Source organism: Rhinolophus sinicus, chromosome 14, assembly GCF_057876585.1.
Source record: "Rhinolophus sinicus isolate RSI-liver-muscle chromosome 14, RSI-T2T, whole genome shotgun sequence".
In the NCBI taxonomy this organism is placed as follows: Eukaryota; Metazoa; Chordata; class Mammalia; order Chiroptera; family Rhinolophidae; genus Rhinolophus; species Rhinolophus sinicus.
This window is the reverse complement of record NC_142514.1, coordinates 145,747,964-145,770,196: the sequence shown is the minus strand read 5'-3', so window position 1 is coordinate 145,770,196 and position 22,233 is coordinate 145,747,964. Positions and strand designations below refer to the sequence as shown.

Genomic DNA, 22,233 nt, shown 5'->3' with positions numbered 1-22,233 from the left:
CCCACCCCAGAAGGGATAAATACCCCTGATCGTGACTTCTTTGGGGCGACTGGTTCCCTGAGGTCACCAGCACTTTCAAGTGTTCATTTTCAGTAAATCACTTTCGTTTCCCTGCATCTGTCTCCCTCTTGAATTCTTTCGTGCACGAAGATGAGAACCCTGTCACTGCTGCTCCGGGTGGAGTCCTCTCTTGGACACCCCCATGAGCCTTCTGTGACGTTACCACTTCAATTCTTTTAAATGTCTGCTGTGCCTCAGTTGATCATTAGAAGGAGTGATTCATCTTCATGGACTTTTGGAGCTAGAAGGAACCTTAAGACATCCTACTCTATGCTTAAATACCTCTATGGTTTCCTGCCAACTGACCTTCTAACTCTACTTGTATACTTGGTGACCGAGTCTTTTCTCTTGTACAGGTCTAACTGTTAGGAAGTCTTTTATATTAGATTAAAATTGGCATGTACCCCCTCATTGAATCACACAGAAGACTAATTCCTTATGCCTCATCCTCTTCAGATCTATGAAGACAGCCCTCACATTCCCTTTGAGATATCCCTGCTCCATATGACCCCCTCATTTTTTTTTGATGACTCTGCCTACACATCTGAATAAGTGATTCATGATTGTGGCTGTTTCCCACAAAATGAACACATAGAAATTTTCATTGAGTGTCTATTATGTACAAGGGTCTGTGGTGACAAAAAGGTTCCTGGCTTCAGGTTGCATATCGTGTACGGAGAAAAGGCACTGGATAACAACAGGAAAGAATCAGGAAGAGGGTCTCTGGTTTTATCCAGTCTCTTTAAGCCAGACTTTCTTAGTAAAATCTTTGTTTTTACATTAAACTATTGGTATGAGGGCCACATTTAAGACTGTCCCTCCAGATTACTGCTTAATCAGTGAAGAATATTATGAAAATTAAAATAGAAAATAAAACACCTAGTAGCGTGCATCAAGTATTAAACATTTTTTTAAAATCTATGAAATTATGTAAGTTTTACATACAGTGTAAATCCTTTTATAAGACAACACAGACTCATTTCCCTAATCATTCCCTTAATAGACATAGGAAATAAGTGTTGGTATCCCTTGAAATACAACACTATGATCTAAAACCTCCTTTGGCCCCTCTTTAGGCTCTGTAAGCATGTTATGAAAACAAGTAGTTGAAAAGTGAATGTACAGTCATTCAGCTTGGTCTGCATAATGTCAGACAATCCATAAGGTTTTTTTCTTCACTAGAATAGAACACATTTTTGACTGAATTGACTGACCGTTTAGGTTCCTGTAGACATAGTCTTAGCAAAGAAAACTAAAAAAATGCTTTTGGGGAAGAAAATTGTAGCTAGTTATATCTCATAAAACCATTCTTATGTTCATTTTCTTGAGAAAATTGCTGTAAGTGTGTCTTCTAGGGCCAATATGTAAGAGACCTTTTTATGCTTAAATAAAAGCTCAGAGATTTTTCGTATCAGAGTTGTTCCATTGACTTGTCTTAGTTCTGAAAATAATGAAAACCTTTAGCCAAAGGGAAGCTCACATGTTAAATACTGACATGATTTGACTTACTTTATTTATTTACATTATGTCTAATACCTGTATTGTCCAGGCTTTGGAGATACAAAGGAGCACTATTGCATTAGAAGCTTCTTTGGTTTTCTAATATATCTTTTGATATCTAAGTCCTGTTTAAACATAATTCCATGATTCTATAGAAGAAGAGCTATTCATCTTTGTGTTTATATAAAGATATCTTAGGTTGGCAATACTTGATTAATTTTATGCCTCTAAAATATGAATTACATTATATGGTCTGTTAGATAGTAGGTTTATTTTAGTAACAAATCTTTCGTATCAATTCATAAATGAGAAAGAAAGAAATGTGAGTAAACATTTGTTCTATTTTGGTTTTTAAGCTAAAATAATTAGAATTCAGCCAGCCAAAAAGAAATTATATTTGAAATCTAATCCTTGTCAAGAAATTCTGCATGCAGCTATTCAACCTATTGTTTTAGAATCGCTGTGGTAAGAATGCAGAACATTACTTTGGCAAAAGTAGTGGTTGGGTTGGAAAGCAGAAATGACACTCCTCAGTGACAATAGGAACTCCTATGCTTTCTGAATATAGCTACTAAGTACTTGTAAGGCAGTGGGTCGGTCAGAAACTGGAGCGAGACTTCTCAGTAGAAGTCTATGTCAGTGTCAGTGGTAGTATGATAATATGATCTATGGAGAGAGTGATGAAAAAACAAAGGAAACGCTTTCTGAACAGGGCTAAGAGAAATAGAACTGTTTTTTGAGCCACAAAAAAGAATCCTTTTTAAAAATGGGAAATTTAATATTTAAAGATTCTGTTGAAAGTTTGTGGGGATCTATATATATCAACCTGAAGAATATGGTAAGCATGGCTTTAAGAGTACTGTTTATAATGAACTCAGCTACACTTTAAATAAACCTTTACATCATGAACACTTCCTTCCGTTTCTTATAAAAAGCACTATAAAATCAGTATTCTTAATGCATGCATAAAATGCATCTTACACATATGACATGGGACTTTTTTACACCTGCAGAGAGAAAACTCTATTTTTCCTAAACAGAAAGGTTGTTATTTGCAGATCTACTCCACTGCTCTGAGTCACTGATGGTTACAGGCTTTATATTTAACCTGAAATGCAAAGCATTTTCTTCCAAGGCCTGAAGTTAAATCATTTTGAAAAGTGTATACAGATATATTCTGAGTTTTCTTTGTCTTGCTACATACAGTTGAAAAACAAAGTCAAGCATTTGTAAGAGGGGGGAGTGTGTGTGTATTTAGTGGCATCAGTTGTATTCTTTTTTCCCTCCACCTGTCTGAGGGGTACTTTATGTGAACCTTTTCCAGTGCTCACTATTATGAGTTTTAATACCAGCTGGAGAATAAAAGGTCATACTTATTAGGCTGCCTTGTTCATTATTTCTATCAAATAATTTTAGAGTCTGCTGTACACATCACCTGGCATAAATACAACTATGGCGTTTAGGATTTTTATACCTATTCACAAATGAGATTGGCCTGTTAAGAACCCCGCCCTTTTTTGAGAACACTGCCATGGTCAGATTTTGGTTATTCCAACTGAGTGAAATGAACTGGATGGCTTTTCATTGCTCTGAACAGTTAATGTAGGAATCATCTGTTCCCTAAAAGTAGGAAAGAACTCTGGTAGAGAACTCTTGAGTGAAATGATAAGTGCTATGAATAAAAATAAAGCAAGGTAAGGGGCAGAATGAATGGGTCTGCTGTTTCAGATAAGGTGGTTAGGAAAGGTCTCTAAGATGAGCAGACCCCACCATGAAACGAAGGAGCTAGCCATGCAAATGTCTGAGGAAAACGCATCCGAGGCAGAGTAAGCAGAGGGGCCAAAGCCATGACAAGGGCATGGCATCTTCAAGGATCAGCAAGGAAGCTAGTATATCTAGAGAGTGAGGGATAGAATGGTAAGATATGAGAGGTAGTGAGAGGTTAGTTTATTTGGGACCTTAAAGGCAAAATTTAACAAAACCTGTATTTCTTTGTTATTTCTGTTCATCTTATATTTTGTTCCTTAATCATGTTTTATTCATTTTTATTTGGCTGCTCACATAGTATTTCATTTGTTTGTTTTCAATAAAGGATTAAGAAATATAAATTTTCTTTTCTTTTTTTTTTTTTTAAAGTACACCTTTACTTGCATTCTGTAAGGTTCATGGCCATAAGTTATATAGCCATCCCTAAGCTACAGGGAGGCTAGGGAATGGATTTTAATGAGCACATTGCTGCCCTAGACAAAATCAGGATCCTGTTAGTAAGGAAGGATGGGAGAATAAATATAAACTACTAGCAATATAATAAAAATCCTATGGGCCTGGAAGATTTTCTTGTAGATTTCCATCACCTCCACAGAAGCGGCCTGCCTCAGCTAATGCTGCAGACTTTTCCCAAAATCTCTCAAAGACTCACAATCCCCAACAACCAACACCATAGAAATGCAAATGATTTTAAGGAAATATTATAAACAATTATATGCCAGCAAATTGGACAACCTGGAAGAAATGGATAAATTCCTAGAAATATACAAGCTTCCAAGACTGAATCAGGAAGAAACAGAAAATCTGAACAGACTGATAACTTCTAATGAAATTGAATCAGTAATTTAAAAACTCCCAACAAAAGTCCTGGACCAAATGGCTTCACAGTCAGATTTTAACAAACGCAAGGAAGCTTATTAAATTTTAACAAATGCAGTCAAGGAAGAATTAAGGTCTGTCCTTGTGAAACTATTCCAAAAAGTTGAAGAGGAGGGAAGGCTCTCAAACTCATTTTATGAGACCAGCATTACGCTGATACCAAAACCAAGAAAAGGCATTACAAAATAAGAGAATAGTAGGCCAATATCCCTGATGAACATAAACGCAAAAATCCTGAACGAAATATTAGCAAACTGAAATCAGCAATACATTGAAAAGATCATACACCATGATCAAGTGAGATTTATTCCTGGGATGCAAGTTAGGTTCAATATCCACAAATCAATTAGCATGACATACCACATAAACAAAATGAAAGATAAAAGTCATATGATCATATTAATACACGCAGAAAAAGCATTTGACAAAATCCAACATCTATTCATGATAAAAACTCTCAGCAAGGTGGGGATAGAGGGAACATACCTCAACATAATAAAAGCCATATATGACAAACCCACAGCTAACATCATATTCAATGGTGAAAAACTGAAAGCATTTTCTTTAAGATCAGGAACAAGACAAGGATGTCTACTTTCACCACTTTCATTCAACATAATATTAGAAGTGCCAGCTAGCCACAGCAGTCAGACCAAAAAAAAAGAAATAAAAGGCATCCAAGTTGGAGAGAAAGAAGTAAAACTGTCAGTATTTGCAAATGACATAGTACTATATAGAGAGAAACCTAAATATTCCACCAAAAAACTAGTACAGCTAATAAATGAATTTGGTAAAGTAGCAGGATAGAAATTAATATTCAGAAGTAATTTGCATTTTTATACACCAATAACAAGCTATCAGAAAGAGAAATTCAGAAAATAGTCCCATTTACAATTACATCAAAAAGGGTAAAATATCTAGGAATAAATTTAACCAAGGAGATAAAAGACCTATACTTGGAAAACTATAAGACATTGAGAGAGATATAAAAAAACCTGAAGAAGTTTGAAATAAATGGAAAGCTATACCATGCTCATGGATACGAAGAATTAACATCATTAAAATGTCCATACTACCCAAAGCAATCTAAAGATTCAATGCAATTCTTATAAAAATATCAATGAATTTTTCACAGAACTAGAACCAATAATCCAAAAACTTATGTGGAGTCACAAAAGACCCCCAAATATCCTTAGCAATCTTGAGTAAGAAAAACAAAGTTTGAGGTATCATGCTATCTGATATCAAACTATACTACAAGGCTATAGTAATCAAAACAGCATGGTACTGGCATAAAAACAAACACACAATGGAACAGAATAGAGAGTCCAGAATATACAGTGGGGTGAAGACAGTTTCTTCAACAAATGGTGTTTGGAAAACTGGGCAGATACATGCAAAAATATGAAACCAGACCACTTTCTTACACCATATACAAAAATAAACTCAAAATGCATTAAAAACCTAAATGTAAGACCTGAAAATAGTATGGCACAAAACTCCTGGAAGAAAACATAAGCTTTTTGACATTGCTCTCAGCAATACTATTTTTTTTGGATATGTCCCTCTAGGCAAGGGAAATGAAAGAAAAAATAAACAAATGGGACTACATCAAACTAAAAAGTTTTTGCATAGTGAAGGAGCCCATCACCAAAACAAAAACAACCTCCTGAATGTGAGAAGATATTTGCCAGTGATGCAGCCAATAGGGCTTAATATCCAAACTATACAATGGAATCATACAACCTAACACCAAAAAATCTGCTTTAAAAAATGGGCAGAAGTCCTGAACAGAAATTTCTCCAAAGAGGACATACAGATAGCCAATAGACATACTCAACATCACTAATTATCAGGTCAATAGAAATCAAAATCATAATGAGATATCACCTCACACCTTTCAGAATGGCTATCATCAATAAATCAACAAACAACAAGTGTTGGCGAGGATGTGGAGAAAAGAGAACCCTTGTGCACTGTTGGTGGGATTGCAAATTGGTGCAGCCACTATGGAAAACAGTATGGAGGTTCCTCAAAAATTAAAACTAGAACTACCGTATGATCCAGCAATCCCACTTCTTTGGTATTTATCCAAAGAAATCCAAAACACTAATTCAAAAAGATATATGTACCCCTATGTTCACTGCAGCATTATTTACAATAGCCAACATATGGAAGCAAGTTATATGTCCATTGATAGATAATTGGATAAATAAGATGTGGTACACATATACAGTGGAATAGTAATCATAAAACAGGATGAAGTCTTAAGATTTGTCACAACATGGATAGACCGAGAGGGTGTTATGCTAGGTAAAATAAGTCAGACAGATAAAGGCCAAATACTATATGATTTTGCTTATGTGTGGAATTTGAAAAACAATAAACTAACAAAAGAGAAACAAATTCATAGATGCAGAGAATTGATAATCACCAGATGGGAGTGTGTTTGGGGGTTGGTTGAAAAAAGTGGAAGGGATTAAGAAGTAGATTGCCAGTTATAAAAATAGTCACAGGGATGTAAAATACAGCATAGGCAATATAGTCAATAATATTGTAATAACTATGTATGGTGTTCTATGGATACTAGACTTATTGGGGTGAGCACTTCATAAGGCATGTAAATGTCTAATCACTATATTGTACACCTGAAACTAATATAATATTGTATGTCAATTGTAAGTGAAAGACAAAATAAATAAAATCAATAAAACCTTTGTCAAATGTTAAGTGCTGTCTAAATGTGAATTGCAATTTTGATTTCATGCTCTTTGGAATAAATTTCATCTTTAAATGACAAGCCATCATTGTGAAGTACCAATAGCTTTGATAAATACTCAACTTTACAATTTCCAATCAGTTTTCCAAGGTGGCATAATAAATAATGTTTTTTGGCCCATAACTTCAGTTCCATTTCTGCACCTTGCTATTACTTTATTTAGAAAAAAAAATTCTATTTCTGATTGTAAAAAAAAAAGGAAAACAAAGGTGTATGAAAAGTACCCTGTAGACAGGTAGAAGGAAAAAAGAATGCAGCTGATGCCAGTAAACACACACGCACACCCTACTTTTACAAATACTTGACCTTCTTTTTCAGCAAAATCTGTGACTGTAAAATATACTTTAAAATAGTATCTGAAATAGTATGGCACAAAACCATAATAATGTACTCCCAGTTACTTCTGGAGGTTTCTCAAGGTATTCTCTTCTATGTATTACAGAACACATTCCTCCCTCCTTCCTCAGCTCAGATGTTTCCAACTTTCCAGCGTACTGCCGCCAATAACTCGAGTTAGCTAGGCATACCTGTTCTACACTCAGGGAAAGATAACACCCCCTATTTGCTACTTTTGCTATTTGAGTACAAAAATGAGGATACTCTAATATTGCCTTTGAACTTTTAGAATTAGGTAGTATTGTAAATTCAAATTATCTACTTCATTGTGAAGTGTATAATATGAATTTTCTCTAGTAAGTAGTAGACCAGGTTTAAATTTTGAAATCACAGTAATATATGTTTTACACCAGTATTTTTAAGTCTTCTTTTTTTAACACAACCCACATTAAAAAATGCATTTTATAATGTGACCAAGTACACATGCACGCAAACATTCTATACATATGTTATCTATATAATTAAAAGTGTTACAGAATTTGCCGAGGATCTATGCAAAATATTCTGATATTATTTATTCTGTTTCATTTAAAAAATTGATATCAACCCACCCAATGATTTCTCTAGACTGCTTTTCAGCAGTTTCATGGTTCTGAACAGAGGGTTGATTCTTTTGATTGTTAAACAAATTAAATTTCTGGAGTTCAAGAATTCAATTTTGAAAGATGAGAATCTGATGGTTTTTAGAAATATGTCCTAATTTTGTTATAAATGTTAACATTTCATGTATAGGCAGGATGGTTTGGGTATAAGTTTCTAGTTTTTCTCTCATTTCTGGGAGGGTGATAGGATAAGAAAGAATTTTCTAAATGGTCATTTCTTTTCTTTCTGCAGCTCGCATGTGTGAATATAAGTCTAATGCATCATTCCCCTAAGGACCTCACCAATTGGAAGTTACAGATTTTACCATCATCTTACCTTATGCTTTTTGATCTGGTTCTTTTCCTCAAACAGTGGAAACATCTTTCTTTCAAGTTGCTTTTGTTGCAGAGTTAAGCGAATGGCTGATAGTGGCTTTGGTAAAATATCCAAAAAATGCTCCAACTGTTCATCTACTTCTGAGAAAGATGTACTTTGTTTATGTTCCTGTAAAACAAGGGTTTCTCCAATATCGGTGGTGGAAATGTCAGAGTCATCAAGCATTAGTAGTTCAGACATTTCACGTTCACCAGAGAAAAAAAAAGAACAGCAAACCAGCAAAAATAATGCCTCTGCAAAAGATGTGGTAAATACTGAAAGTTCTACTTCTCAACACAAATTGAAATCCTATTGATCTGTGTGTCTGTTTTTCTGCCAGTACCATACTGTTTTGATTATTGTTACTCTGTAGTACAAACTGAAGTCAGGGAGTGTGATACCTCCAGCATTGTTCTTTGTTCTTAGGATTGCTTTGGCTATTCGGGGTCTTTTGTGGTTCCATACAAATCTGATGATTTTTTGTTCTATTTCTTTAAAAAATGCCATTGGGATTTTGATGGGATTGCATTAAATCTGTATATTGCTTTGGGTAATATGGATAAAGAAGATGTGGTATATATACACAGTGGAATACTATTCTGCCATAAGAAAAGGTGAAATAGTGCCATTTGCAACAACATGGATGGATCTTGAGATTATTATGCTAAGCGAAATAAGTCAGAAAAAGTCGAGAACCATATGGTTTCACTGATATGTGGGATATAAAACTGAAAATAAAGGAACAAGACAAACAAATAAAGAAACAAAAACTGATAGACACAGACAATAGTTTTGTGGTTACCAGAGGGTGAGGGGGGAGGTGGTGGTAGATGAGGGTAAAGGGGATCAAATATATGGTAATGGAAAGAGAACTGACTCTGGGTGGTGGACACACGATATGATATATATAGATGATGTATTACAGAATTGTACACCTGAAACCTATGTAACTTTATTAACCATTGTCACCCAATGAACTTTAATTAAAAAAAATAAAAAACAAAACAAAAATTCCGTTCCCTAATCCCATCCCTAGTTTCATCCATATATTCCATGAGCCCTTGTCAGCTAATTCATTGCCTTCTTAACTATTAAGGGAACATTTCTTTCTTACATAAGAGGTGAGCAAAGTTGGTTAGTAATTTCTTTAACGACGTTTCCAACACTGCCCAAATTATTTCCCAGGATCGTGACTAATTTGGAACGTTGTTCTAGCTTCCATTTAAAAATAGTTTACGTAGAAATGAATTGGCCTTCTTTTTATTTTTTATTTTCAATTACAGTTGACATTCAGTATTATTTTATGTTAGTTTCAGATGTACAGCATAGTGGTTAGACATTTATTTAATTTACGAAGTATACCCCCCGATTAGTCTAGTACCTTGCACTATACATAGTTGTTACAATATTATCGACTGTATTCCCTATGCTGTACTTTACATCCCCATGACTATTTCATAATTACCAATCTGTACTTCTTAATCCCTTCACCTTTTCCACCCACCCCCTCAACCCCTCTCCCATCCAGCAACCATCAGTTTATTCTCTGTATCCATGAGTATGTTTCTGTTTTGTTTCTTTATTTTGTTCTTTAGATTCCACATATAAGTGAGATCATGTGGTATTTGTCTTTCTCTGTTTGAGGTATTTCATTTAGCATAATACCTTCCAGGTCCATCCATGTTATTGCTAATGGCACGATTTCATTTAGTTCTATGGTCGAGTAATAACCATCATATATATGTACCACATCTTCTTTATCCAGTCATCTATTGATGGGCACTTAGGTTGCTCCAGTATCTTCACTATTGTAAATAATGCTGCAGTGAACATAGGGGTGCATATACCTTTTCAAATTAGTGTTTTGGATTTCTTTGGATAAATACCCAGAAGTGGAATTGCTGGGTCATAAGGTAGTTCTATTTTTAATTTTTTGAGGAACCTCTGAAACATTTTTCATAGTGGCTGCCAGTTTGCAACCACCAACAGTGTACAGGGTTCTCTTTCCTCCACATCCTCTCCAGCACTTGTTTTTTGTTGATTTATCGATGATAGCCATTCTCACAGGTATGAGGTGCTAGCTCATGGTGGTGTTAATTTGCATTTCTCTGATGAGTACTGATGTTGAGCATCTTTTCATATATCTATTGGCCACCTGTATGTCCTCTTTGGAGAAATGTCTGTTCAGGTCCTCTGCCCATTTTTTAATTGAATTGTTACTTTTTTTTGGTGTTCAGTTGCGTGAGTTCTTTGTAAATTTTGGTTATTAACCCCTTATCAGATGTATCATTCATGAATATCTTTTCCCATTCAGTAGGTTGTCTGAATTAGTTTTCAAGCTGAATTAAATCTGAATTTGGGGACATTTTTTTTCAACTGATGCAGAATGAGATTTATGGTTGTGGTTAAATATAGGGTGGTTATTATTTAAGACAATTCCTGGTTATCTAGATGGAATATCAAGTATACTTTACACAATCAATTTGTGTTAGTTACAATCTATGACTACGTAGTTGGCCTGGTTTGGATGTATGTATAGAGAAGAGGCAGAGTGAAGATTCTACTTGATGTAGCACAGCTTTGGAGACAGAGAACACTAAGGTAAGAAAAGTTAGGTTCTCAGCCCTCAGGTTGTAACTTTTCCAAATTTTCACCCTAAACTATTTTTCCTGATTTGTACTACTGTATGATTATTGCCATATAGGTGTCTCTGAGTACGTTGTTAGTGAGTTACTATGTTATTTCCATTTGAAGCATATTTTGTGAATGGCCAATAATTTTTATGTATAACCTAGTCAAGATGATTGTTATGTTTTGAAACAAGGATGATTGAGAAAGCTGTGAAGTCGCCTTCTCATGATTTTAAAGAATCATCGAGTAAGTTCTGATTTATCTGTTGTTGCAGGTTATCGTGTACACTTGCCTGGATTTAGGAGATTAGATTGAGTAACTTCTTAAGGTCTCTTTTAGCCTAATGAGCTAATAAATCATATAGCGCTTAGAAGACAGTGAATTATCTTGTACACAGTAAATATCATAGCACACGTTAAAGGTTTGCCAGATTATCTAAATTAGGATTCTTATTTTGTCAACAAGTATGTTACATCTTAACATTACTTTTTCTTTTATTCCTTTTTCATCTAAGCCCTCAAGAATCTCAAATGTAGAGAGGAGGGCGTCTCAACAACAGTGGAGTCGGGGCAACTTTGCAGACGGAAAAGTTCCTCATATAAGGATGGACAATGGAGCTGCTATTGAGGTATATTGAAAGCAAAGTGAAGCTGCTAGGAACTTGCATGTTTCTTCTAAGTCAATGGTTAATGGCAAAAATGATTTAAAAATAAGTCTCTAAGGAAAAAAATGATTTAAAAATAAGCCTATGAAAAGAAATAAAAGCGGAAATTTACCATTTTCTAGTATGTCAAAGTCTTTACTACAGAAAATGCAGACTAATTATTTTTTCTGTTCACAGAGGACCAAATGGACTTTAATTAAAGTGGAGAGCATTTTTATTAGATGAGAACCTGAGGGCAGTTGTAGAGTCTTTGTGTGGACCACTGTGAGATGCAGAAAGAACCCAGATGACGTGAGATGGTTCGGCTGTTCACTTCCTTGTGAATGGTAGTGAGGCCAGAATTTCCCTTATGGACTTACATTTTTTACAGGCTCTGATTAAGTGAATACCAATATTAGTCTTCCTAGGAATCTAATGATTACATTATTAATTAATACAATTTATATACAATTGTATGTTAATACAATTTTAGAAATTAAATGTGTTCTTTTGACATCAGTTTAAAGGAAACACAACAAGAACAATGGAAATAAGAAAATTGTATTAATGTTAACTTTAAAAAAAATTATTTTAAGAGATATTTGGCAATTTACTTAAAGTGATCAGAAAAACTTCCTGAGAAATTCTGATTTGAAAAGTTTAAATCTCTCCCTTCAAATTAAAGGCCTGTATTTTGTAAAATCTACAAGTTTACTGAGTTTTAAATTTAGTCATAAGAGCTTTTATAAAATCAAAATGTGTTTGTTGTAAAAAACTAGGAAAATATAGATTTAAAAAATGAAGAAAATAAAACTCATGAGCCAGATTTAACTAATTTTAATATTTATTACCTTTACTTCATTTTAACGCATGTATAAATCATCCTATTTTTTCAGTTTTTTCCTGTTTTAAATTATGAAATATTCTAAATGTATACATATTTTAAAGAAATAACCTTAATGGGTGTAGTTGAAGTTTCTCTTCCTCCATTAAATGGACAGGCTCATTTTAAAGATTTGAAACATTTCAGAAGAGTATAAAAAAGGAAGTTACAGTCATCCAAGATTCTGCCACCCAGTGATAGCCACTCAATATTTAGATGAACATCTTTCCAGACATCAATATAAGCACCCACCCCCCCCCCATACACACGTTTCCATAATGGGATCGATCATGCATGCTTTCACACGCTACACTATATCATGGACTTATATGTCAATAAAAATAGATCTATATTACTATTTTAATAGCATCCTCTTAAAATTAATACAAACTAGAAGTCATTTTCTTGTTATTTTCACCACTGTATAATGATATCAAAGCAGTTAGCTGATGAAAAAAATTAGTTTATAAAATAATAGTTGGGCAGTTAGGCTATCCCTCTACCCATCCCTCATTTAAAAAGTCCTATTTAAACAATATTAAAATACTGTGTCTAAGTTGTGGTTATATATAGTTAGACAGAAAATATATATAATTTTCAATTACTTTTTTGCCTTTGTCCTCTCACAGGCGAATCTCAGCAGCTAGCTCTTTCATAATGTTTTCCCTTATTCTCCCAGTGTTTTAGCTCTGGTCTCTGTCCCAATGTAATTTTGTATTTTTTTTTAACTTAAGACTTATGACTTAAGTAATAATCTTGTCTCTTGAGTAGATTACAAATTCTGAGAAAACAGGAATTACGTTTTATTCATCTTTGTAGCTCCCAAGATATATATCACAAGGAAATATCTAAGGAAAGTCTAACATGTTGAAGCTGAACGCTTCCTTCTTTCTTCGTTTTCCTTCCCTTCTCTCTCTCTCCTTTTCTCTCCCTCCCTTTATCCTTCCCTCCCTCCTCCATCTCTTTCTCTTTCCCTTTCCTTCTGTTTTTCCGTCTCTCTCTCTCTCTCGTTTTCTTCTTTCCCACCATCTTTCCTTCACTCCCTTCCCAGAAACTCTTGTTAATCTCATAGAGTTGGTTTGGATCAGGGAGACTGACTCTCTTCAACCAAATTCACAGAAATGAAAGTGTAAGTGGGTTACTTATTTGTGATTTTACAGTGCAAACCACAGTGCCGGTGTTGGCAAGACTGTCTTTGTAAGTAGAAGTTAAATGATAAATGGAAGGATTCTTGGTTTGGCTAGTGTTACTATGGATGGTTTTTATTTTCTTCTCTGTGTTGATTTACATTAAAATTTCTGTCACATACTGCTTTGTCTAAGACAAAAGAAATAAAAAAAGTGATTTTAATAGCAATTATGAAGATAAAGAAAAAGTGTTGCTTGATAAACAAGAAAGCAGGTGTTCAGTGGTTAATATGTGTTATCATATAGCTCTCAGAGTTTGGGGATAATTTTTGGGGTGAATGAACTTTATACACATACATATGTATGTACGAGTATGTACGAATACTCCATTCCTCCTTTTTCTTATGAAGATATTTCGTTAATATTATAGTTTGTAAGAGATTCATTTTTATACTTTTGAGATTTTCCGTGTTTCCCCATTAGGATTTTTATGGTTTTCCTCCAAAGGACTTTTAATCAAATTCATCAAAACTTGTTTTTGTTTAATTAAGATGTGTTTATTAATATTACAGCAAATATGTGGTGTCTTCTATTTGATATTACCCCAGAGCAGAATCTCTGTTCCCTGAGGTGGATAGCTGTCAGTATTGTGTTCAATTTTAATACCTGATGAATGGCAGAGAAAGACAAAGGAACTCTTATTTTTTATCTAGGAAATCTATACTTTTGGAAGAGTATTGGGACAAGGGAGCTTTGGAATGGTCATTGAAGCGACAGACAAAGAAACAGAAACTAAGTGGGCCATTAAAAAAGTGAACAAGGAAAAGGTAAGTTTTATTATATTAGCATTAGCACCCTGAGAGCAGAGTGCCAGGAGGCAACACAGTTTTTCACTTGAACACAACTGCGTCTGACCCTGTAGGCCGGGGTCTGGGCTGTTCCCCTGGAGAGGTGTGAGCATTTCTCCAGCCTTCTGGCTGAACTCGGGTAGACAAGTGCAATCTGGAAAAGGCAAATGAAAGGATAACTAACATAACCAATCTAACCAAATATAGGAGAGTTTACCAGTGGGAGTTGAAGGTCACGTCTGATTATCAGTCTGTATAAGTGTAGGGCTGTTGGCTAGAGATGTCTTTGGCCAGAAATGAGTCCTGGGACTCTGTCCTGATGTAGTTCTGCTATACTTTTCCCTGTTCTCTCCTTTCCTTTGGTTCCCTTTTCCTCGTTGTTTGCTTATTCTGTCTATTCATCCTACCTGCTCTTTCAGCTTGAACCACTTTTTCCCCCAACTATCTGCTACTTACTTGTATCCCCATATTCCTCACTGCATTTCTTTTGGCTGGAGAATGCCTGGGCTTCTCTTTTAATGGAGAGTCTAAGTCTAAAGCGTTTCCTTTACACCTGACCATTTCATCAACTTTTTAGACATTTCTATGCCTGGGCTTAGGTTTGTGATGGTACGTTGTACATATATAAAATAAAATAGTAGGTTTTATGTATTCTTTAAAACAAACTATCGCAAATTATATACCGTTTCTCCTTAAAGATCAATAGATTTAGAAATCTTCATAAAGGGAGATCCAGAGCTTTTCTAGAAATCTTCAGAATTTTAGAATCGTGGTGCTACATGGGATATTATTTCCTTTGCCCCTTTGGTGTCAGGTAGGGTTAGGGGCTAGGTTTTAGGGTTACATAGTCAAGATACCTGCTTGCAACTTTAGGAATTTATAATCTTGTACACACATATTGATGCTGAGAGTTTACAGGACACTAAGATAGTAAAATAAAATTACATAGGCAGTGTATGAATTGGACAACTTATTTCTGCACTGCATACAAGTTCAGCCGTTAGGGGAGGGAGTTTGGAACGAAATTAAGGTGGGTTTTAGGAGAAACGATGGTAATTTCCCATAGCTATTCTAGACAGAAGTTCACTCCTCACTGTCACTATTTCTCTTAACCCTCTAGGATAAGCTTAAAATGTGACTTTCATCCTACTTGGGTAGGGCATAGTGGGTGGGCAGTTTCCTACTCACTCCTGAGATGGTACCGATTAAAGGGGAAAGGTAATTGGAAGCAGGGATGACTCTAGGTAAAATTTTAACTAGGGAAAGATTGCTGTATGATCAATCCCTTTGCAGTCCTTTAAGAACTATTATGTACTCTCCCAAACTTGGCGGGGTCAGTTGGGGGAAGGAGGAAGGGATAAGACCTTGTTATCCCTTTCAATGCTTATCTGCAGATAGTGATGGTACTTTAGATATCAATAGGTGCGTTGACTGGGGTAGTGGTGGTGGTGGTGAGGGTGGGAGAAGCCCTTCTAGAATTTCTTAGATGCCATTGTAGAAAGTCACTTACTTACACCCTGATTGAAGGCCTTGTGTTCCCTGCCTTTACCTTTTGCTGTCAGATATGGTGAAAGGTTACATATAAGGAAATAAAGTTGGAGTGAGGTTGGTTGGAAGGCAACATATGCATTTCTCTTTCTCTCTCAGTTAATTTTTGAGGCCTGGGGACCAGAAAGTGGTACAATGCAGGGCTAAGTGTAGAATCTCACTTCCTATTGTTTCTTTTGTTATATATAAATATAATCAAAACAAAACAACAACAAAACAGAAAAACATTTTGTTTTTATCTTCTCCAACTGATTTCCTTAGAAAGTCGATTTTGTTTTTATTAGGCTAACATCAAAGGGTCAACATGATTTTAAAAGAAATGCCAAATACTATATTAAAAATCCTGAAACTAATAAAAAAAATTCTGAATAATTGTTTGAGGGAACAGAGACCATACTGTGGTTAATTTATAGAAACAGTCCGAGAAATAGATGTAGTTTGAAGCCAAATTACACATAACTTAAAATTGGACAAAGGAAAGAAGGGTATAATTTAATTTTATCATGCTATCTTTTGAAAAAGAAACTCTCAAGAAAATGTAGGAAAAATATAAGAATAACTGTAACTTTTATACTGAGGTATGTAGTAGTGACATTTGTATGTGAAATCTGTGTTTCCTCATTGTTTAAGGCTGGAAGCTCTGCTGTGAAATTACTTGAACGGGAGGTGAACATCCTAAAAAGTGTGAAACATGAACACATCATACATCTGGAACAAGTGTTCGAGACGCCCAAGGTATAGCTTTATCAAGTGCTGCATTTTGAAAGTTGTTATTGTTATAAAATGAACATCATTCCCTTCTGAATTCATCCCTCTGGGGCACAGTTGCACAGTCCTTGACATGAGTCTGTCACTGGAGATTGATGAGAACATTCTGGAGGACTTTTATTACTGATTGTATAATTAGGTGTGTGATGATTAGATTGATGGCTTTCATGATATTTCTGGGTAGCATGTTGAAAACAAATGTTTAAAATTAAAACAACTTTATACACAACCAAATAGTGATTAAAGCTTCCTTAGAGGTGACTTTCCTTTTGCTTTGGTCCTTGGTTTCTCCATTAGAGTCTCTTGGAATATTGTCATAATTTTGCAAGGTTAGCTTTATAATAAAGTTAGCGTGGATATATTTGGCACTATGTAGAAGATATTTTGTCACTTGTGTCTTACCAACATGTTTAATCTTCCTTCTTCCCTAGATGTTACCATTGTTCTCTTTAAATGCCTGTAATTTTCATGTAGAATTGTTCTAAAGCCTGCGGATTTGCCATGCTGCCTCCAGATTATGTAGTGCCAGAGGGTTTGGGTGTTTCTCTGCTTGGACGGAGTATAATAATAGTGGTTAGGCATGTGGACTCGGGAATCAGATTGCCTGTGCATTTGAATCCTGCCTCTACCACTTATTAGCTATGAGACTATGACACGTTACTCAATCTCTCTATACCTCAGTTTCCTCATCTGTAAAATGGGTTTAATAAAAGTATTGCCCTCATTTGCTTATTGAATGATTAAATTGGAAGATGGATATAAAGCATCTGTCTCATTAAATGTTAGCTATTATCTTTTGTTTCCTTTGCCAGTCTCTAAGGCAGTAATAGTCAATTTGTGTTATGCATTATGCTTCATTCATTAGGAGTGCTTAATAACCACAGTTATCCATTATGGGAGCAGAATATGGCAGTGATGCCAAAAGTCTTCTCTTCAGTCTTAGAGTTGTGATTTCTTTTATCTTTGAATCTTGGAATAGTTTTGCTCTTTATCGTCAGTTTTAAGCAATTTGATTATGTTGTGCCTCAGTGTAATTTTCTTCATGTTTCTTGTACTTGGGGTTCATGGGTCCTCTTGGATCTGTGAGTTTATGGTTTTCATCAAATTTAGGAAATTTCTGGCCATTATTTCTTTAAATATTTTTTTTTATGCCATCTCCCACTTTTGGGACTCCAAGTACACAAGTTAGATTGTTTAATTTTGTCCACAGCTTGCTGATGCTCTATTCATTTTTTTCAATCTGTTTTCTGTCCTTGTTTCATTTAGTATAGTTTTTATTGTGGTGTTTTCAGATGCAGTAGTCTGTTTTTCTATAGCATCATATTTTCTGTTAATCCCTTCCAATGGAAATTTGATTTGGGTCAATATTTCCTCCTTCTTATTTGTAGTTGCAATACCTTTTAATGTCCTTTTCTGCTAATTCTATCACGTGTGTTATTTCTAGGTCACTTTTGATTGATTGATTTTTTCCCCCTTTATTATGGGTTATATTTTCCTGCTGCATTATATGCCTGTTAATTTTTTATTGGATGCTGGATATTTTTATGTTCTTATAACTATTCTTTAGCTTTATTGTAGTTAAGTTGCTTGGAAATAGTTTGATACATTTGAAGCTTGCTTTAAGCTTTGTTAGGGGCTACCAGAGCAGGCTTTGGTCTAGGGCTAATTTTTTCCTGCTAATGGAGTAAAACCTTTTTGAGTCCCCTACCCAATGCCCCATGAGCTATGAGATTTTCCACTCTGACTAACAGGAACACAAACTCTTCCTGGTCATGTGTAAGCTCCAGTGAGTGTTTTCTCTGCTCCTTTTGCAAGGTTCCTTTCCCAGCTTCATATAGTTTCCTCATTCACATGTGCTAATTAGTACTCGGCTGAAGACTTGGGGGGGGGGGGGGGGCGTTGGGTTCCTGCTGCAAACCTCTGGCGTTTTCTGTGTAAGCTTTCTCCTCTTTGGTGCTCTGCCTTGTGAACTTTAGTTGTCTCGGCCTTCCTGGACTCCCAGTTTCACCTTCTCAATTCATGGAGACTGCTGGGCTCTACTTGGATTCCATCTCTCAGCTCTGTGGCCTGGAAACTCTTTCCAGATACTAAGCTAGGATAATCCCAGGGTTTGCCTCTCTCAGGGATCACTGCCCTATCCTGTCCGATGTCTAATGTCTGAAAATTATTGTTTTATATATTTTGTCTATTTCACAGTTGTTTCAGGAAGGGAGGGTAACTCTGGTCTCTGTTACCCCATCTTGGGCACAAGTGAAGGTTCAAATCGAGCATAGGTTGAAGGCAAAGAAAACCCATCGTCTGTGATTATCTTTTGTATGTGTAGCTTGCCCTTGATTCTCGTATGTCAGATATGCTGCCTTCCCTGATGCACAACTCACACCAATGCCTAGACCTTCCTTAAGATGGTTTTAATGTCTTAAGGATGAGTGGAAACTGCTAACTGATTGGTTGGGCCGTGTTATTAGCAATGATCATGCAGTCTGACTATGTTAGGGTTTCTTGTGCGTCCAAATGTTCTCCCGATTTATACAGTTATTTCTAATAATTATAAAAAGACTTTTTACCAAAATTGGTTGATATAACTTTCATCAACTTGCATATTTAAAATCGGCCTCAATTTATATGGTAAGCACTGCTAATGTAACCTTTCCTTCTACATAGTTCACTCACCATGTCCTGTACCAGTGATCCCAACAGCTGTCACTGAAAAACAATGTGGCCTAGTTCAAAAGCTGGCTTATGTGTTAGACTTTGCATAATTTTTCAGTTACTTTTGAAATTCTAAAGCAACCTGAGGTTTAGTGAATCAGAATTCTGACAATAAAAAGAGTGTTAACCTTCTCTTTCTGTTTTCATGCTTGCTGATAGGATACAGAAGTTGCATTCGTAGTGGTTATAGAATAGAATCAGATCCCCAAATCTTAAAAATAACAACAAAAATCTAGCAGCACAGAATAGAGTGGAAACAAGGACGGTCTTTTGCAACTGAATAGCAATAGGAATGAAAAAGACTTGCATTTTACTTGACAGTGAATCTTTTTGACTCAGTAGATGACTTGACTGTTGGAATACCTAAAGTGAAGTTAATATGCATCGACAGAAACAGAAAATACGGAAGAGGCATTTCATCTCTGGCTTTTACCACTCATCCCCAATTATTCACCAAGTCTCACTGTTTCTTCCTCCTAGGTATTTTTCACATCTTTTTCTTCTTCCTCTTCTTGTCTCCATTCTGTGCCTCCCATCTACCCTCTAGAAACAGAGGTCACCATACTACAGCATGCAAGCTAAATCTGGCATGTTGCCTATTTTTTTACGGCCCATGAGCTAAGATTTTTCTACATTTTTAAATGGTTGAAAGAAATGTGGAAGAGTAGTATTTTATGACATACAAAAATTATATGAAACTAAAATTTCAAAGTCCATAAATACAGTTTTGTTGTATTGTTTGTGGCTGCTTTCACAAAAGAGATTGCGTGGCCCACAAAGCTGAAAATATTTACTGTCTGGATCTGGCCTTTGCAGAAAAGTTGGCTGAGCCCTGCTCCACATTACTGTTAGACAGAGTGTCCATTTAGAAAAGCAAAATTGATAATAGCGTACCTTTTCCCCAACTCCAGGCACCAGCTTAAAAATCTTCAGTGGCTCCCTATTGCGTATGGGGGAAAATTCCAAACTCTCTTGTGTGATATCCAAGACTCTTTACAACCTGGTATCAACCTGTTCTTTCTAGCCTCACCCCTCACCACGCCACTCTTCTCTGCCCCACCAAACTCCGAATACTGTTAACGCTGAGGTAGTAGTTATTCTATCAACAGCCAGTGGGTTTTTTTCCACGCTTGGGAGTCTTTGCAAATACCACGTGTTCTTGCCCACATTCTCTACCCATATATTCCTTTTCGGTCATCCAGACCTGCCTCTGATGTCGCCTCCTCAGTGAGCAGTTTTTAGGCAGAGCTTCCCTTCCTCTGTAATCTCATTCCTCTTCTCTTAATACTTATCACTTGATGTTGTCATTATAACTGTACTGTAAGCTCCTCTAGGGTAAAGACTATGTCTTTATGCTGCCTTATTCCTCTAGTATCCTGCACAGTATCTTGTACGTGATGGATAAGAAATATTTTCGACTGAATAGATTGATGATTTAAGATTGTGATCATATTTTTGCTATATATGTAATATATAACATTTTTAAGATCCCCAACTGTATAATTTGCTCTCTCTCTCTCTTTTTAAATATATAATGTCAGAGAATGTACCTTGTGATGGAGCTCTGTGAGGATGGAGAACTCAAAGAAATTCTGTGTAGGAAAGGGCATTTCTCAGAGAATGAGACAAGGTGGATCATTCAAAGTCTTGCCTCCGCTATAGCATATCTTCACAATAAGGGTAAGACGAGGCTCACCCAGCTCATTGATTCCATGAATGCAGATATCACTTTTGTTTAAGGGTAATCGTATTCAGGATTCGTAGTCACAGAAATAATGCCTACTGCTATGGAAAATTTCATTTACAAATTAACTTTTTTCCTTCTTAACTTCATTTATAGATATATTTTAATTAGACACAAGGCAGGTGTACAATTTCATTGTGCATGGATAAGGATGGAGTTGCGAATGTTTCTGTTCAACAGTTTGGAAAGCAGCTATTGTTAGCAAATCAAAAATAGACAAATTAATAATAAAAGTAAAATTTCTAAAACACTTATATGCTAATAATATTAAAAATCATATATTCTAGGCTTTTTTTTCTTTTTGTTTTTTCAGAGCAGTTTTAGGTTCACAGCAAAATTGAGCAGAAGTTACAGAGCTTTTCCGTAAATGTTTTCCCCATTATCTGAAAGTGGAGGGTTCCTATGAAACCTTTTGTAAGCTGAAGTGGCGTAAAGCAAAGAATTACCATTAATTTATATGGAAAATTTTTTTGAGTGTTCCCACACCCAAAAAATAACCTTCCAAATAACACCTAAAATAACACTAACATATAGTAAAATCAGGACTGATATGATAAATACACTCCATGCTTTGTACAGCCGTGAATCCACTCAAGCAATAGACTTTCCATTTTATCCATTACTAGATTCCAACTAAAAGACACCACTTTGCTCCTAGCAGAACAAATAGCAACTTTGACAGCTTTCTAGATTCTTTATCTCTGCATGTAAATAGTACAGACCATGGATGCAGGCAAGTTCACAAGAGGCACAGTGTCTTCATTTCATTCACCACAGTCGAAATGCTTAATGACATCTGGTTTTACCCTAAGTTAACCCCCTTACGAGCTCTCTTAGGCCTTCCTGATACCTTAGGACACATCTTGCGAACAGATGCACAAAATAAATCAAGATAAAGCACAGGTGCTCACAGGTACACTTCACAGCTGCGGAGGCTCGATGCTGAGGTGCTGAGTGTGATTCCCAGGAAAGGCGCTTGGCCGTGTCACTGCTG

The 22,233-nt window shown here is 35.7% G+C and overlaps 1 protein-coding gene across 5 annotated transcripts in view; it reads left to right on the top strand.

Moving 5' to 3' along the window:
- STK33 (serine/threonine kinase 33) overlaps window positions 1-22,233 on the top strand; it is a 135,639-nt gene that overhangs the window by 69,248 nt on the left and 44,158 nt on the right. For 2 of the 5 annotated variants that reach the window (XM_019728455.3, XM_019728439.3), the window contains exons 2-6: window positions 8,216-8,606; window positions 11,484-11,597; window positions 14,336-14,449; window positions 16,649-16,753; window positions 21,037-21,175. In XM_019728455.3, the coding sequence (XP_019584014.3) occupies window positions 8,382-8,606; window positions 11,484-11,597; window positions 14,336-14,449; window positions 16,649-16,753; window positions 21,037-21,175 (697 nt within the window). In that variant the 5' untranslated portion in view covers window positions 8,216-8,381. The remainder of the gene's footprint in view (window positions 1-8,215; window positions 8,607-11,483; window positions 11,598-14,335; window positions 14,450-16,648; window positions 16,754-21,036; window positions 21,176-22,233) is intronic. The other 3 variants (XM_019728473.3, XM_019728488.3, XM_074335951.2) reach the window with 2 other exon arrangements.